At 42.7% G+C, this 19631-nt stretch overlaps 2 long non-coding RNA genes and 1 gene segment (V, D, J or C); 2 read left to right on the top strand and 1 right to left on the bottom strand.

The window, feature by feature from the left end:
• Nucleotides 1–456: 456 nt before the first annotated feature.
• Nucleotides 457–1024, top strand: LOC117528574. The segment is given in 2 exon segments: nucleotides 457–598; nucleotides 700–1024. Coding segments are annotated over 2 exon segments (345 nt in total).
• Nucleotides 629–9699, bottom strand: LOC117528578. Its single transcript, XR_004565819.1, has 3 exons — nucleotides 9623–9699; nucleotides 4937–4943; nucleotides 629–639 (listed from the first exon to the last, which is right to left on the bottom strand). It is a non-coding gene; the product is annotated as an uncharacterized LOC117528578 (long non-coding RNA).
• A 596-nt stretch (nucleotides 9700–10295) lies between these two features.
• Nucleotides 10296–13722, top strand: LOC117528576. The gene is made up of 4 exons (XR_004565817.1): nucleotides 10296–10306; nucleotides 10721–10726; nucleotides 13448–13518; nucleotides 13611–13722. It is a non-coding gene; the product is annotated as an uncharacterized LOC117528576 (long non-coding RNA).
• Nucleotides 13723–19631: the final 5909 nt, after the last annotated feature.

The raw sequence follows: 19631 nt of genomic DNA, 5'->3' as shown, positions 1-19631 counted from the left end.
GCAATCGAAAGGTGTGAAAAAGTTCACGTATGCGCACGAAGGTTCAAGGTTTGCTCATGCAAACAAACAAAGGTCAAAAGGTCCGATACTTTTCTAACAGACCTCATATTTTTCGTGACATTACTTATACCACACAATGTCAAATGATGAGCTGATCAATTTAAGCTTTAGATCACCTTTCCAGCTCTGTTGGCTGCGAAGTTACCCAGGAAAACAAGATTTTTTCATGTGTTTGACATTTTCAGAAAGTCACTCATTTTCTTATATTCAGTAATGATATACTGATATCCAAAATTGTTGCACTGATACTTAGGCCACTTGCCAACAAATGTGCAAAGTTTTCACACAGAACCAATAACTCACAGCTCCAATGTGATATATCTGTTAAAACTCAAACCCTGTCTTTATATTAAAGGTTTAGAGAGTAAGTGCAGTTCCGGGTGTTGTGTTGGACAGTTGCAATTCCTGTTTTATGCAAAGTGAACTTCTTCACAGTCGGTCACACCGTAAATACTCGTCCTGCTGCTGTCAGCTGATCAGATCAGCTTCAACATCAACATGTTGCGTGTCGCTGTGCTGCTGCTGGCCGCTGGATCCTGTGAGTGTCTCTGAGACAGACAACCTCACATGACCATCACACTGACTCCACTGCTTTCACGCTCACTGTGCAACAATATTCCACATTTTTTTCCTCCACAGGTGTGAAGTGTGAACAGCTGACGCAGCCGACCTCTGTGACTGTGCAGCCAGGTCACCGTCTGTCCATCACCTGTCAGGTGTCTTATTCTGTCTCCAGCTACTACACAGCTTGGATCAGACAGCCTGCAGGGAAAGGACTGGAGTGGATTGGACAGAAATATACAGGAGACACACACATAAAAGATTCCCTGAAAAACAAGTTCAGTTTGGATCTGGACTCATCCAGAAACACAGCGACTCTAAACGGAGACAATATGCAGCCTGAAGACACTGCTGTGTATTACTGTGCCAGAGACACACAGTAACACAACCCATCAGTAGACCTGAACACAAAGTCATCAGTGACTGTAACAAGACTTTACCAGAGGAGGCGCTGTTTAACCACTAATAATTTTAATCACAGCTCACCAAACAGGAAAATTTGTTTTGTACAACACTCACTCATCTTCAACCACTTACTCCAACTGAGGGTCACAGGCGGACTGGAGCCTATCCCAGCAGTCATAGGGCGTGAGGTGGGGTTCACTCTGGACAGAACGTCTGTCTGTCACAGGGCCACATATAGACAAACAAAGACATTAACACACACACGCCTACAGACAATTTATAGTTTCCAGTCCCTCTAACCTGCATATCTTTGGATGTGGAGGAAGCCGGAGCACCCAGAGGGAACATGCAAACTCCACAGAGAAAGGCCACAAGTGGGAATCAATCCCATGACCTTCTCCCTGTGAGGTAACAGTGCTGACCTTTTTGTGCAACACTGAATATGAAAAACAAACAACCAAATGAATAAAAACAATTCAATGAATAATAAATAAATTGTCACCATTCTTGCTGTTTTTACCCCATAACTCCATAACATTTAGTCATACAGTCCAAACTATACTTTTTTTGGAATATTTATTTTTAGATAAATTGATGTGGTATATTTTTCAATATCATTGGAGCATATTTAAATTTTGACCTACTGAAAATTCAAGTGGCTACTTGATTTTTTTTTTTCTTCAAAAGAGTAATGTGTAATGAATATTTGTGCCAAATTTGCTTGTATCACCATCTGAAGTATTGTTTCAGTTTTCTGCTGCACTATTACAGGATGATGGAATTCTCTCTCTCTCACACACACACACACACACACACACACACACACACACACACACACACACACACACACACACACACACACACACACACACAGTTGACTTAAAAGCTTTTCTATTTGACATGTTGAGTTCACAAAATTCATTCCAGCAGAAGAAGCTGATTGTCTTCACTGGTGTCTCGTGTGGACAGTTTCTCCCTGATACACAGAAAGAAGAAGAGTACAGAAATCTTTAAAAGCCAATATATCACTGTCATTACAAACTGTCTCACTAATTAAGAACACATTGTTTTCATGTGTTCGTTGTGACTGAAACGTGTTTGAAACCATCTTTGTCTTCATGTTTGTCAAACTGACTTTTGGTGTTTTTTGCTCTTTAATTTTTTTTATTGTAAATTCTCACTGAAAACATGCTTCATTTAAACTCTTAAACCCTAGAGCCCCCAAATTTGGGGACTTGCCCTGTTTTGGAACATTTCAACACTCATAACTAACCAATGCTGACACCAACATACACTTATTATACATCAAAATGTCAAGCGAAGTATCCTCTACAAAGGTTTCAACTAACCACAGCTGAAACGCCAAGCAAATAAAGACATTAATTGGAATTCATTTTTGGGGGGAAAAAAACTCATTTACTCGTACCAAGTATTATTTACTTTAAAAAATTTTTTGCATCCACAACATGCCCTAGGACCTGTCTTTTAGCTGATCCAAACCTTTGCATTTTTGACCTTGTACAAGCTGAGAAATAAATCATAATGTATGGGTATGTGATTTTGGTGAAATAAGCTCTAAGGCTTAAGGGGTTAACAGTTTGAAAAATCAAATAATTTTCTGTCTAGTATGCAGTCATAAAAATTCAACCTATGAAAATCCTCCAATTTCAGGACAATTTTTAAATTCACATTGAAAATATAATAAATTTTATATTGTAAAATTAATTTTGTTTGTGTCACAAGTTTTAGTGCTGCCATCCATCGATCCAATTTCTATACCTGCTTACTCCAGTGAAGGGTCATGGGGGACTGGAGCCTATGACAGCAGTCATGGGGTGGGGGGTCACCGGGGACATGATGCCTGTCTGTCAAAGGGATGACTCTATCATACTAATTAAAAAAAACAAACAAAACAAACAACAAGATTGAAAGTTTATTGATTCTGCTTTGATCGTGAGGAGGAGTCCATGCAAAACTTACACATCTACAAATGTGAGAGCAGAGACGATGCCAGAGGACAGCGGACACACAGTTTGACATGATGGACTACAAGACAGGACTGCTGCTTCTAACTGTCTGCTGGACAGGTCAACAGTTTCACTGCTTCTGAATATTTCTTCACATTTATTCACTTTGTGCATGTTGAAGTTTCTTATTCTTTATTTTATGTTGACAGGTGTTGATGGTCAGACTCTGACACAGTCTGAAGCAGTGATTAAAAATCCTGGACAATCTCACAAACTGACCTATGAAGCTTCTGGATTCACATTCAGCAGCTACTGGATGTATTGGATCAGACAGGCTCCTAGAAAAGGGCTGGAGTGGATCGCTGCTATTAAATATGATAGCAATGAGCTTTATTACTCTCAGACTGTCCAAAGCCGATTCATCGTCTCCAGAGACAACAGCAGACAGCAGCTTTATCTGCAGATGAACAGCCTGAAAACTGAAGATTCTGCTGTTTATTATTGTGCCAGAGACCCACAGTAACTGGAGTTTGTTGAGCAGCTGCACAAAAACACACAGAGAGAAACTTTACTGCACCAACAAACCACAAATAGCTCACATTATCAGTTTCATAATCAAGACAATATTCCAGTATGGCTCAATGAAAATACCACTTTTTCAGAACATGTGGTTTTTCAACCAAAATTCCAAGAGAAAAATTTAATTTCAACATGAATAAACATGAATGTTAAAAATATATGTTCCTTATATAATCTCAGTGTAATTTTTTTCCAGTGTCCAATCATACTCCAGAGGTCATTTATTTAGTTTTATCCACTTAAGTGACTTTTAGTCACATTTGTCAAAATTATCTTGCCGACTGTAATGATGTGATTTTTTTTTAAATCTTTCTAAAGTTTCAATTTCATTATTATAGCGCCAAATCGCCACAAAGCTGCCTCAAGGCCTTTCACACAAGTAAGGTTGAACCTTACCAACTCCTAAAGCAAGAACACAGGCGACAGTGGTAAAGAAAAAACTCCCTCTCATTATTTGAGGGAGAAACCTCAAGCAGACCAGACTCGAAGGGGAAAAATTGTTTTTTTTTCTCTGTTCAAATATGTACAAGCTGATCAAGCTGAAGAAGGAGTTCTACTTATCTTTGTTGGTAGGTGGGACCCCAGAGGCAGCTGACAGGTACCGGCAGGCCAAGCATGCCGCAGCCCGTGCAGTCGCAGAGGCAAAAACTCGGGTCTGGGAGGAGTTCGGGGAGGCTATGGAGGAGGACTATCGGTTGGCTTCGAAGAGATTCTGGCAAACCGTCCGATGCCTCAGGAGGCGGGAGCAGCTCTCCACCAGCACTGTTTAAGGTGCGGGTGGGGAGCTGTTGACCCTGACTGGGGATGTTGTCGGGCGGTGGAAGGAGTACTTCGAGGATCTCCTCAATCCCATCGTCACGTCTTCCGAAGAGGAAGCAGAGACTGGGGACTCAGAGGCGGACTCATCCATTACCCAGGCCGAAGTCACCGAGGTGGTTAGAAAGCTCCTTGGTGGCAAGGCTCCTGAGGTGGATGAAAGCCGTCCTGACTACCTTAAGTCTCTGGATGTTGTGGGACTGTCTTGGCTGACACGCCTCTGCAACATCGCGTGGCGATCGGGGACAGTGCCTCTGGATTGGCAGACTGGGGTGGTGGTCCCTCTGTTTAAGAAGGGGGACCGGAGGGTGTGTTCCAACTATAGGAGGATCACACTCCTCAGCCTCCCCGGTAAGGTCTATTCCAGAGTACTGGAGAGGAGAATTCGGCCAATGGTCGAACCTCGGATTCAGGAGGAGCAGTGTGGTTTTCGTCCTGGTCGCGGCACACTGGACCAGCTCTACATGCTCCATCGGGTGCCCGAGGGTTCATGGGAGTTCGCCCAACCAGTCCACATGTGTTTTGTGGATCTGGAGAAGGCGTTCGACCGTGTCCCTTGGGGCACCCTGTGGGGAGTGCTCCGGGAGTACGGGGTCCGGGGTCCTTTGCTAAGGGCTATCCGGTCCCTGTACGACCGCAGCAGGAGCTTGGTTCGCATTGCCGGTAGTAAGTCAAACCTGTTTCCAGTGCACGTTGGCCTCCGCCAGGGCTGCCCTTTGTCACCGGTTCTGTTCATTATTTTTATGGACAGAATTTCTGTGCACAGCCAGGGTGTAGAGGGGTCTGGTTTGGGAACCACAGAATCTCGTCTCTGCTGTTTGCGGACAATGTGGTTCTGTTGGCTTCATCAAATCAGGACCTTCAGCGTGCACTGGGGCGGTTTGCAGCCGAGTGTGAAGCATCTGGGATGAAAATCAGCACCTCCAAATCCGAGGCCATGGTTCTCGACTGGAAAAAGGTGCTTTGCCCTCTTCAGGTCGGTGGAGTGTCCTTGCCTCAAGTGGAGGAGTTTAAGTATCTCTGGGTCTTGTTCACAAGTGTGGGATGGTTGGAGCGTGAGATCGATAGACGGATCGGTGCAGCATCTGCAGTAATGCGGTCGCTGTATCGGATCGCCGTGGTGAAGAGAGAGCTGAGCAGGGGGGCAAAGCTCTCGATTTACTGATTGATCTACGTTCTGATCCTCACCTATGGTCATGAGATTTGGCTCATGACCGAAAGAACAAGATCGCGAGTACAAGCGGCCGAGATGAGTTTCCTCCGCAGGGTGGCTGGGTGCTCCCTTAGAGATAGGGTGAGGAGCTCGGTCACTCGGGAGGAGCTCGGAGTCGAGCCACTGCTCCTCCACGTCAAAAGGAGTCAGTTGAGGTGGCTCGGGCATCTTTTCCGGATGCCCCCTGGATGCCTCGCTGGAGAGGTGTTCCGGGCACGTCCCATTGGGAGAAGGCCCCAGGGAAGACCCAGGACACGCTGGAGGGACTACATCTCTTGACTGGCTTGGGAATGCCTTGGGGTTCCCCCGGAGGAGCTGGGGGAGGTGTGTGTGGATCGGGAGGTCTGGGCGGCTTTGCTTGAGCTGCTGCCCCCGTGACCCGACTCCAGATAAAGCGGAAGAAAATGGATGGATGGATGGATGAAGTCGATGCATATGTTTGTATTGCTCAATGGAGAAAATTATTTGTACTTTATAATAAGAATTCTTTGTGGTAATGTAAGGGTGAATCACACAGTAAGATCAAGGGCCCCTTCACACATAGTACAACTAAGTACACATCGGGGCAAATCACGGCGGAACAGCTCGTATGAGTGAACCACAAAAACATTGAGCCGACGGGCAGGCATGCACGATGCCACTGCGACAGTTTTGTGCATGAGGGAACACAGTGCGAGCAGCTGCAGCATGTGTAACCACATTGCGCAGCTGCTGTCAAAATAATAATAAATACATGCCACCCACGGGATTCAAACCTGCACTTTCCAAAATCTCTGACAGCCAGAAACTTTACTACTAAACTACCATTGCTGTCCTATAAAAGGTGTGGCAAAATGCCTGATATCAAGAAGGACATTGACGTATTAAAATAAATAAATAAAACCACACACCATATAAAAACACCGCATTTTATTGAATCTCTCTAATCAAGTGGGCAATACTTGTATGATCCATCTGTTCCTCTGTAGATGACCCATGGTCACAGACGTACAGTTATGAAATGACATGAATGAGAAGCAGGGTGCTCTTATCATGTCCACATCTGCTGGCAGGGTGTCCAGCCGAGCCCACGCAAGTGTCCTGCCTGATACATGTGTCTTGTGGACGGCGCGCCGCAGGATAGACACAACATCATGTGGAACAGAGCTCACGTAGGTGACGTGACATTCAGATCTCCCACTGCGTGTTATGATCTAAAGGTCCATTTCACCTTGGTCAGCCTGTCAATGTGCGCTCACTTTTGCTGCAGCCCATTGAAACAGTGATAAGTTTTTAATGTATGTCCATGGGAGGACAGCAAGGAGACACACAAGCGTCACAGTGGACAGTAGTTAGTTCATGTCCGTCCAAACACGGTACGTGTTCCCCAGCCATGCCGTCCAGATCGATAGATCTCCACAGCCGCTCCTGTCGGCAGACACACCCCGTCAGTTCACCGCACACATCGACGTGTTACTGTGTTTGCAAAGCCACACTCGTGGGGCGCTTAGACAAATTTCACATCCAGCTTGACAGTGATTGTCTGCTGGCTGTTGCCATGCTAATAGTGTGAATGGCCACACACCATATAAAAACACTGCATTTTATTGAATCCCTCAAATCAAGCGGACAATACAAGTATGATCCATCTGTTCCTCTGTAGATGACCCATGATCACAGACGTATAGTCATGGAATGACATGAATGTTAAAGCAGGGCGCTCTTATCATGTCCACATCTGCTGGCGGCATGTGTGGCCCGACACACGTGTCTTGTGGACAGCATGCCGCAGGTCTGACACCGCATCATGTGGAACAGAGCTCACATGGGTGATGTGGCAGTCAGATTGCCCGCTGTGTGTTATGATCTGATGGTCCATATCAACCTGTGTAACCTGTCAATGTGCTCTCTGTGCGCACACTCTCTGCAACCCATCACAACAGCGATATGTTTTTATTTATGTCCAAGTGAGGACAGCAAGGAGATACACAAGCGTCACAGTGGACAGTTGTTAGTTCATGTCCGTCCAAACACGGTACATGTTCCCCAGCCATGCCGTTCAGATCGACAGATCTCTACAGCCGCTCCTGTCGGCGGACACACCCCGTCAGTTCAACACACACACCAACGTGTCACTGTGTCTGTTTGCAAAGCCACACTCATGGGGGCATGAGACAAATTTCACATCAAGCTCGACAGCGATTGTCTGCTGACTGTTGTCGTGTCAGTAGTGCAAATGGCCACACATTTCCTAAGTGGCAAGAGAGCGGTGATAGATGTTTGTGAGTCAGCTGGAATTTGGCTGACACCTGCCACGGGAGGGTTCAATGGGCTGTCACAGTGCACACTCTGTCTTTCAGCCACTGGTATGTGCAAATAGTTGTAGCAAGGCGTTAGAGGCTGCTATGATTTTACACGTATTCCTGCTTCATGCATAATTGGACCACATTCGTACTATGTGAAGGGGCCCTAAGTTTTAAGACAGAACTGTAGGATGAGAAACGGTTCCATAGAGAAAACAATGAACTGTTACAAAAACTAAAGGAAATAACTTGACACTAAAATATTCATAATTCTTATTTTGCATTGTCAGTGACTGTTAGAATGAATAAAGTTTGTTAATGTTTAAACTGTAACCAGACCTTCAGAAAAACACCGCATCTCCAAATGTCCCCCAGACACCCAAAGATTTAACACACAAGTATAATATGAAAGTGTGTCACAGTCCAAAATAAACAGAACAAATGTGTGTGTTTCTGTTTTCAGACATGATGATTCCACATACAGGATTGTGATCACTGCTCATGTTTGCGCAAGCTGCCACAGAGGATTCAGGACAGAGCCACGTCTGGATTGGACACAAGTCTGACCTCAGATGTCCTTGAAGGGCTCAAACCCTGGACTTTATTGATGTGAGACAAGAGTGCAAACTACTGCTTCAGCTTAATTCCTGGTTTGAAAAAGAAGTAAACAAACATAACTACAATAATTAAAAACAAAAATTGCTTCCATAATTGAAAACAACAAACACATCCCAGTACTTAATGAAAAAGAAGTACATGTATCATATTGATATATAATCTGAATAACCACTAGGAGCAGCAGAATATCATAATTATGGTGATATGCAGGACAGTTTGACAGGATCTGGTTAGTACTTGGATGGGAGACCTCTTTGGAACACCAACAGCTGTGTGTGTTTCTCCAGGTAAAACTGGAGTTGAGTCAGGAAGGGCATCTGGCGTAAAACTTGTGCCACTTACCAATGCGGATCTGGTTGTATCCGCTGTGGCGACCCCGAACAAAACCGGGAGCAGCCGAATGAACAACAACAATGCAGGACAGTTTGACAAAAACCTGAAATACATTAAACACACTGAAAGAAACACAAGAAAATGTGTTTTTATAGAAAGATGGAATGAACATGTAAAGAATGAGTTGACAAAATTCATTTCACCAGAAGAAGCTGACTGTCTTCACTCATGTCTCATGTGGACAGTTACTCTCTGACACACAGAAAGTCGGTTGTCTCTATATTGTTCCAGTTGATTTTTGGTCTTTTACCTGTTTAATTTTTGTTGCACATTCTCACTGAAAAGTCTTTTCTTTTTTAACTATTTGAATTAAACAAATCTAATTTTCTGTCTGATATGTCGTAAATTAATAATTCATCCTGTGAAAATGATCCAGCTGAAGCAGAAATTTTAAATTGACATTCAACAATAAATTCACATTCAAATTTATTTTGTTCATTTCACAGCTCTGTTGACGTCATCTCTCATAGTGAAAAGGAGTAAATGCAAAATGTCCATGTTTATGTGAACAAAAAAAAAATTTTTTTTTTTTTGTCTAATAAGCAGTAATATAGCGAATCAAGCAAAAATTCAAAATCAAGATAAAATTTATTTTGTTCAACACCTCTTAACTGTATCTTATTTCAAATTCAACAAAGGAGAAAGAAGTTCATCAAGTCCAGTTCAATAATGAGGAGTTGTCGATGCAAAACTACCACATCTACAAATGTGAGCGTAGAGACAATGACAGAGGACAGTGGACACACAGTTTGACATGATGGACTACAGGACAGGACTGCTGCTTTTGACTGTCTGCTGGACAGGTCAACATTTTCACTGGATCTGAATATTTCTTCATATTTATACACTTTGTGCATGTTGAAGATTTTTATTCTTTATTTTATGTTGGTGTTGATGGTCAGACTCTGACACAGTCTGAAGCAGTGGTTAAAAATCCTGGACAATCTCACAAACTGACCTGTGAAGCTTCTGGATTCACATTCAGCAGGAAAAGGAGTGGAGTGGATCGCTTGGATACACAGTAGTGGTGGCAGCCCTTATTATCCTCAGTCAGTCCAGAACCGGTTCATTGTCTCCAGAGACAACAGCAGACAGCAGCTGTATCTGCAGATGAACAGCATGAAAACTGAAGATTCTGCTTTTTATTATTGTGCCAGACACACACAGTGACTGGAGTTTGTTGAGCAGCTGCACAAAAACATGAGTGAAACTTTACAGCACCAACAAACTACAACTTCACATAATCAGTGTCTCAGCTTTATTTATCCATCCATCCATTTTCTTCCGCTTTATCCGGAGTCGGGTCGCGGTGGAAGCAGCTCAAGCAAAGCCGCCCAGACCTCCCGATCCACACACACCTCCCCCAGCTCCTCCAGGGGAACCCAAAGGCGTTCCCAAGCCAGCTGAGAGATGTAGTCCCTCCAGCATGTCCTGGGTCTTCCCCGGGGCCTCCTCCCAGTGGGATGTGCCCTAACACCTCTCCAGCGAGGCGTCCAGGGGGCATCCGGAAAAGATGCCCGAGCCACCTCAACTGACTCCTTTTGATGTGGAGGAGCAGCGGCTCGACTCCAAGCTCCTCCCGAGTGACAGGGAGGAGCTCGGGCAGCTTTATTTAGTACAAGAAAATATTACATTATTGTTCAGCGAAAACACCAGTTTTCCAGAACATGTGGTTTATCAACCAAAATTCCAAGAGGAAAATAAAATTTCAACATGAATATACATGAAGATTTAAAAATATGTTCCTTATTCGATCTCAGAGATTCACCGTTTTGTTTATGAAGCATTTGGAATTTTTTGGAATTTTTTTTCCAATGTCCAGTCAGACTCCAGTGTTAGTTTCTTTGTTTTTATCCACTTTTGTGACTATTAGTAACTTTTGTCAAAATTATCTTGCTGACTGTAATGATGTGAAAATATTTTTATCTTTCTTAATTTTCAATTTATTTCATTAATGCAGTGCCAAATCACAATAAAGCTGCCTCAAGGCCCTTCACATAAGTAAGGTCTAACCTTACCAACCCCCAGAACAAACACACAGGTGACAGTGGTAAGAAAAAACTCCCTCTGATTATTTGGGGAAGAAACTTCAAGCAGACCAGACAAAAGGGGTGACCCACTGCTTGGGCCATATACCAACACACTTGACAATACAAATACACAGGAAATTTTGGCAGTCCATGCTGGTGTCCATGACGGGAGACTAGCTGGGGAGGGGAGGGGAAGGGTTGGGTCCACAGATCCCGTTTATTTTATGACCATTACAGAAGAAGACTCCCACTTCTGGATGCAGCCGCACCTCGGACTGAGAGAAGAAACAGAATCAGGTGGCAGAAAAACTACAAATAAGGTATCATTTGTCAACATTAAGCAACAAGAAAAACAGAAGAATACTAAGGTTTCTCTGTTCAAATATGTATTGATGAAGTCAATTAATTTGTTTGTATTCTTCAAATCACAAAATTATTTGTACTTTATCATAAAAATACTTTGTGGTCATGTAAGGGTGAATCACACAGTAAAATTAAGGTTTAACACACAACTGTATGATGAGAGTGAAACTGTTCTACAGAGAAAACAATGAAGAGTTAAAAAACTAAAATAAAATTAACTTGACACCAAAATATTCATGATTCTTATTTTGCAGGTGTTGGCAGTGACAGACTGTTAGAATGAATAAAGTTCATCTGTTAATGTTTAAACCTTCAGAAAAACACCACACGTGCCTCCAAATGTCCCCCAGACAAAGATTTAACACACGTTTAATATTAAAATTTGTCACAGTCCAAAATAAACAGAACAAACTGAAGTGTGTTTCTGTTTTCAGACGTGATTATTCCACATGCAGGATTGTGATCACTGTTCATGTTTGCATGAGCTGCAACAGAGGATTCCGAACAGATCCACGTCTGGATTGGACACAAGTTTAACCTCAGATGTCCTTGAAGGGTTCGAACCCTGGAATGCAAACTACTGCTTCAGTTTACCTCATGATTTGAAAAAGATACATATCATCACAATAATAATAATAATAATAATAAAAAACTGCTTCCATAACTGAAAACAACAAACATATCTTCCTCCTCATATCATATTGATATACGAGGTCTGTCAATAAAGTATAGGTCTTTTTTATTTTTTTCAAAAACTATATGGATTTCATTCATATGTTTTTACGTCATACATGCTTGAACCCTCGTGCGCGTGCGTGAGTTTTTCCACGCCTGTCGGTGACGTCATTCGCCTGTGAGCACTCCTTGTGGGAGGAGTCGTCCAGCCCCTCGTCGGAATTCCTTTGTCTGAGAAGTTGCTGAGAGACTGGTGCTTTGTTTCATCAAAATTTTTTCTAAACCTGTGAAACACATCGAAGTGGACACGGTTCGAAAAATTAAGCTGGTTTTCCGTGAAAATTTTAACGGCTGATGAGAGATTTTGAGGTGATACTGTCACTTTAAGGACTTCCCACGGAGCGAGACGTCTTGCAGCGGTCCCAGGTGCCGTCGTCAGCCTGTTTCAAGCTGAAAACCTCCACATTTCAGGCTCTATTGATCCAGGATGTCGTGAGAGAACAGAGAAGTTTCAGAAGAAGTCGGTTTCAGCATTTTATCTGGATATTCCACTGTTAAAGGAGATTTTTTTAATGAAAGACGTGCGGGCGGATTGCAGCGTCGGCTCGCAGCCACCGCGACGCTCCGCCACAGGAAAAACACCTCCATTGGAAGCCTTAAGGACAAGTTGGAACATGTCCAGCTGTTAAACAATTTCTCATATACTCACTCCACTGAAAGCCATCAAAAGCCGCCTGGATTTTACAAATGGTTATCAACACAGAGGTGTTTTTCCTGTGCCGCCGCACCACGCCGGCTGCGTCCCGACGCGCGGACCCGTCCGCACGTCTTTCATTAAAAAAATCTCCTTTAACAGTGGAATATCTGGATAAAATGCTGAAACCGACTTCTTCTGAAACTTCTCTGTTCTCTCACAACGTCCTGGATCAATAGAGCCTGAAATGTGGAGGTTTTCAGCTTGAAACAGGCTGACGACGGCGCCTGGGACCGCTGCAAGACGTCTCGCTCCGTGGGAAGTCCTTAAAGCGACAGTATCACCTCAAAATCTCTCATCAGCCGTTAAAATTTTCACGGAATCCAGCTTAATTTTTCAAACCGTGTCCACTTCGATGTGTCTCACAGGTTTAGAAAAAATTTTGATCAAACAAAGCGCCAGTCTCTCAGCAACTTCTCAGACAAAGGAATTCCGACGAGGGGCTGGACGACTCCTCCCACAAGGAGTGCTCACAGGCGAATGACGTCACCGACAGGCGTGGAAAAACTCACGCATGCACACGAGGGTTCAAGCATGTCTGACGTAAAAACATATGAATGAAATCCATATAGTTTTTGAAAAAAATAAAAAGGACCTATACTTTATTGACAGCCCTCGTATAAATATATAATCTGGATAACCAGTAGGGGGTGATGTCCACTTCGATTGTGAGGAGGAGTCAATGCAAAACTTTCACATCTACAAATGTGAGAGCAGAGACAATGCCAGAGGACAGTGGACACACAGTTTGACATGATGGACTACAGGACAGGACTGTTGCTTCTAACTGTCTGCTGGACAGGTCAACATTTTCACTGGATCTGAATATTTCTTCACATTTATACATTTTGTACATCTTGAAGTTTTTTTTTATTCCTTATTTTCTGTTGACAGGTGTTGATGGTCAGACTCTGACACAGTCTGAAGCAGTGGTTAAAAATCCTGGATAATCTCACAAACTGACCTGTACAGTTTCTGGATTCTCATTAAGCAGCTACTGGATGGGCTGGATCAGACAGGCTCCTGGAAAAGGGCTGGAGTGGATCGCGATCGATGCTGGCAGTAGCAAATATTATCCTCAGTCAGTCCAGAACCGGTTCATCGTCTCCAGAGACGACAGCAGACAGCAGCTGTATCTGCAGATGAACAGCCTGAAAACTGAAGATTCTGCTGTTTATTATTGTGTCAGAGAGACACAGTGACTGGAGTTTGTTGAGCAGCTGCACAAAAACACAGTGAAACTTTACTGCACCAACAAACTACAAACTGTCACACAATCAATGTCTCAGCTTTATTTAGTACATGAAAATATTACATTATTGTTAAATGAAAATAATACTTCTTCCCCAGCATGTTTTTTTCCCAGTCAAATTTCCAAGAGAAAATGTAAAATGTCAAGAAAAGATACACACTCACACTCATCTTCAACCGCTTAGTCCAATCAAGGGTCACGGGGGGCTGGAGCCTATCCCAGCAGTCATAGAGCGCGAGGCGGGGTACACCCAGGACAGGACGCCAGTCTGTCGCAGGGCCACAAACAGACACATACACACCCACTCGCACACCTACAGACAATTTAAAGATTCCAATCCACCTAACCCGCATGTCTTTGGATGTGGGAGGAAACCGGAGCACCCGGAGGAAACCTACGCAAACACCGGGAGAATATGCAAACTCCACACAGAAAGACCACAGGCAGGAATTGAACCCGTGACCTTCTCGTTACAGTGCTAACAACTAAGCTACCGTGTTTCCCTAAGAAAATATACATAAATGTTAAAAATCAGTCTTTTTTTTCATCTCAGATCTTCATTTTTGTTTTGTTCATGAAGGTTTTAGAAAATGATCACAATTTTCTTGCAGTGTCTGATCAGACAGGGCCGGGTGACACACCGCAATAGGCAGCCACAGACCATGGCCAAATGGCATGGGTGGGCACGGATCAGGTAGATTACATGTCCTTGTCCCATATGGGGGCCGAGTGAAACAAGTATGGCATCCGAGTGCGTAGTGTGTGTCCCTCGAACAACAAAAATGGCTGTGTTTTGTGGCCCCCCTGAGTGACATGAATGCTGCCAAAGTGTGTCGTGTGTCTCCCCCGAGCGTCATAAATGAGTATGAGTGTGTCAGTTCCACAGAGAAAACAATGAGAAAACACTCAGCCTAGGCTCGTGTGTCATACATCACACTGACAAAGTGAGGAACCTTGGGGTAATTTTTGTTCCTTCGTTGTCCTTTGGCCTCCATATTAGAAATATTACTAGGACTGCTTTCTTCCACCTGCAAAATATAGCTAAGATTCGTCCCATCCTGTCTATAGCTGATGCTGAGACCCTGATCCATGCGTTCATCTCTTCTAGATTGGACTACTACAATGTTCTATTTTCTGGTTTACCGCAGTCTAGCATTAGGGGTCGCCAATTGGTTCAGAATGCTGCAGCTACACTTTTGACATGAAGCAGAAAGTTTGACCACATTACACCCATTTTGGCGTCTCTTCACTGGCTTCCTGTCCCAGTGAGATCAGATTTTAAGGTTCTGCTACTAACCTATAAAATTATTCATGGACTGGCACCTCCCTACCTAGCTGACCTAATTAAACCTTACGTACCGGCCCGGGCTTTACGTTCTCAGGGTGCAGGACTACTTTGTGTCCCTAGGGTGAATAAGAAGTCTGCGGGTCACAGAGCTTTCTTATTGTGCCCCTGTTCTGTGGAATGATCTCCCTGCGTCAATAAAACAATCAGATTCTGTGGAAACTTTCAAGTCCAGACTTAAGACAGACTTATTTTCCTTTTCATATGGCTAGCATACTGGTACAGTTTTGTTTTACGCTTTTTACTCTTTTTTTCTCTGTTTAAGGTGCAGCTCCATCCAGAGATGGGAGTTGTGTTTGTGTTGGCGATCCTCCTGTCCTGTGCACCAACAGCAATTCTTGTATATTTGTCCGTGAATTGTTCTTTGAATTATTTCTGTAATTTATGTTTGTAGCATGGCCCAAGCAGAGGGTCGCCCCTTTGAGTCGGGTCTGCTTGAGGTTTCTTCCTCAGAGGGAGTTTTTCCTTACCACTGTTGCTCTCTGGGGTGGTAAGGTTAGACCTTACCTGTGTGAAGCACCTTGAGGCAACTCTGTTGTGATTTGGTGCTATATAAAAGAAATAAATAAATAAAAATAAATAAAAAAATAAAATAAATGAACCGTTAAAAAAACTAAATAAATTAAATTGACACTAAAATTCTTAGTCTGCAGGTGTTGTCAGTGACTGACTGTTAGAATGAATGAAGTTTGTCTATTAATGTTTAAACTGTAACCAGACCTTCAGAAAACACCACACGTGTCTCCAAATGTCCCCCAGACACCCAAAGATTTAACACAAAGGTTTAATATCAAAGTGTGTCACAGTCAATCAATCAATCAATCAACTTTTTTCTTGTATAGCGCCAAATCACAACAAACAGTTGCCCCAAGGCGCTCCACATTGCAAGGCAAGGCCATACAATAATTATGAAACACAGTCTACGTCTAAAGCAACATAACCAAGGGATGGTCCAGGGTCACCCGATCCAGCCCTAACTATAAGCCTTAGCGAAAAGGAAAGTTTTAAGCCTAATCTTAAAAGTAGAGAGGGTATCTGTCTCCCTGATCTGAATTGGGAGCTGGTTCCACAGGAGAGGAGCCTGAAAGCTGAAGGCTCTGCCTCCCATTCTACTCTTACAAACCCTAGGAACTACAAGTAAGCCCGCAGTCTGAGAGCGAAGCGCTCTAATGGGGTAATATGGTACTATGAGGTCCCTAAGATAAGATGGGACCTGATTATTCAAAACCTTATAAGTAAGAAGAAGAATTTTAAATTCTATTCTAGCATTAACAGGAAGCCAATGAAGGGAGGCCAACACGGGAGAGATATGCTCTCTCCTGCTAGTCCCCGTCAGTACTCTAGCTGCAGCATTCTGAACCAACTGAAGGCTTTTTAGGGAACTTTTAGGACAACCTGATAATAATGAATTACAATAGTCCAGCCTAGAGGAAACAAATGCATGAATTAGTTTTTCAGCATCACTCTGAGACAAGACCTTTCTGATTTTAGAGATATTGCGTAAATGCAAAAAGGCAGTCCTACATATTTGTTTAATATGCGCTTTGAATGACATATCCTGATCAAAAATAACTCCAAGATTTCTCACAGTATTACCAGAGATCAGGGAAATGCCATCCAGAGTAACGATCTGGTTAGACACCATGCTTCTAAGATTTGTGGGGCCAAGTACAATAACTTCAGTTTTATCTGAGTTTAAAAGCAGGAAATTAGAGGTCATCCATGTCTTTATGTCTGTAAGACAATCCTGCAGTTTAGCTAATTGGTGAGTATCCTCTGGCTTCATGGATAGATAAAGCTGGGTATCATCTGCGTAACAATGAAAATTTAAGCAATACCGTCTAATAATACTGCCCAAGGGAAGCATGTATAAAGTGAATAAAATTGGTCCTAGCACAGAACCTTGTGGAACTCCATAATTAACTTTAGTCTGTGAAGAAGATTCCCCATTTACATGAACAAACTGTAATCTATTAGACAAATATGATTCAAACCACCGCAGCGCAATGCCTTTAATACCTATGACATGCTCTAATCTCTGTAATAAAATTTTATGGTCAACAGTATCAAAAGCAGCACTGAGGTCCACAGAACAAGCACAGAGATAAGTCCACTGTCCGAAGCCATAAGAAGATCATTTGTAACCTTCACTAATGCTGTTTCTGTACTATGATGAATTCTAAAACCTGACTGAAACTCTTCAAATAGACCATTCCTCTGCAGGTGATCAGTTAGCTGTTTTACAACTACCCTCTCAAGAATCTTTGAGAGAAAAGGAAGGTTGGAGATTGGCCTATAATTAGCTAAGATAGCTGGGTCAAGTGATGGCTTTTTAAGTAATGGTTTAATTACTGCCACCTTAAAGGCCTGTGGTACATAACCAACTAACAAAGACAGATTGATCATATTTAAGATTGAAGCATTAAATAATGGTAGGACTTCCTTGAGCAGCCTGGCAGGAATGGGGTCTAATAAGCATGTTGATGGTTTGGATGAAGTAACTAATGAAAATAACTCAGACAGAACAATCGGAGAGAAAGAGTCTAACCAAATACCGGCATCACTGAAAGCAGCCAAAGATAACGATACATCTTTGGGATGGTTATGAGTAATTTTTTCTCTAATAGTCAAAATTTTGTTAGCAAAGAAAGTCATGAAGTCATTACTAGTTAAAGTTAATGGAATACTCAGCTCAATAGAGCTCTGACTCTTTGTCAGCCTGGCTACAGTGCTGAAAAGAAACCTGGGGTTGTTCTTATTTTCTTCAATTAGTGATGAGTAGAAAGATGTCCTAGCTTCACGAAGGGCTTTCTTATAGAGCAACAAACTCTTTTTCCAGGCTAAGTGAAGATCTTCTAAATTAGTGAGACGCCATTTCCTCTCCAACTTACGGGTTATCTGCTTTAAGCTACGAGTTTGTGAGTTATACCACGGAGTCAGACACTTCTGATTTAAAGCTCTCTTTTTCAGAGGAGCTACAGCATCCAAAGTTGTCTTCAATGAGGATGTAAAACTATTGACAAGATACTCTAACTCCCTTACAGAGTTTAGGTAGCTACTCTGCTCTGTGTTGGTATATGACATTAGAGAACATAAAGAAGGAATCATATCCTTAAACCTAGTTACAGCGCTTTCTGAAAGACTTCTAGTGTAATGAAACTTATTCCCCACTGCAGGGTAGTCCATCAGGGTAAATGTAAATGTTATTAAAAAATGATCAGACAAAAGGGAGTTTTCAGGGAATACTGTTAAGTCTTCTATTTCCATACCATAAGTCAGAACAAGATCTAAAATATGATTAAAGTGGTGGGTGGACTCATTTACTTTTTGAGCAAAGCCGATAGAGTCTAATAATAGATTAAATGCAGTGTTGAGGCTGTCATTCTCAGCATCTGTGTGGATGTTAAAGTCGCCCACTATAATTATCTTATCTGAGCTAAGCACTAAGTCAGACAAAAGGTCTGAAAATTCACAGAGAAACTCACAGTAACGACCAGGTGGACGATAGATAATAACAAATAAAACTGGTTTTTGGGACTTCCAATTTGGATGGACAAGACTAAGATACAAGCTTTCAAATGAATTAAAGCTCTGTCTAGGTTTTTGATTAATTAATAAGCTGGAATGGAAGATTGCTGCTAATCCTCCGCCCCGGCCCGTGCTACGAGCATTCTGACAGTTAGTGTGACTCGGGGGTGTTGACTCATTTAAACTAACATATTCATCCTGCTGTAACCAAGTTTCTGTTAGGCAGAATAAATCAATACGTTGATCAATTATTATATCATTTACCAACAGGGACTTAGAAGAAAGAGACCTAATGTTTAATAGACCACATTTAACTGTTTTAGTCTGTGGTGCAATTGAAGGTGCTATATTATTTTTTCTTTTGAATTTTTATGCTTAAATAGATTTTTGCTAGTTATTGGTGGTCTGGGAGCAGGCACCGTCTCTATGGGGATGGGGCAACGAGGGGATGGCAGGGGGAGAGAAGCTGCAGAGAGGTGTATAAGACCACAGCTCTGCCTCCTGGTCCCAACGCTAGACAGTCACAGTTTGGAGGATCCCAAAAAATTGGCCAGATTTCTAGAAATGAGAGCTGCTCCCTCTAAAGTGGGATGGATGCCGTCTCTCCTAACAAGACCAGGTTTTCCCCAGAAGCTTTGCCAATTATCAATGAAGCCCACCTCATTTTTTGGACACCACTCAGACAGACAGCAATTCAAGGAGAACATGCGGCTAAACATGTCACTCCCGGTCTGATTGGGGAGGGGCCCAGAGAAAACAACAGAGTCCGACATTGTTTTTGCAAAGTTAC

The sequence above is a fragment of the Thalassophryne amazonica genome, chromosome 16, assembly GCF_902500255.1.
Source record: "Thalassophryne amazonica chromosome 16, fThaAma1.1, whole genome shotgun sequence".
Lineage (NCBI taxonomy): Eukaryota > Metazoa > Chordata > Actinopteri > Batrachoidiformes > Batrachoididae > Thalassophryne > Thalassophryne amazonica.
Note: the sequence above shows the minus strand (reverse complement) of the source record. Positions and strands in the feature narration are given on the sequence as shown.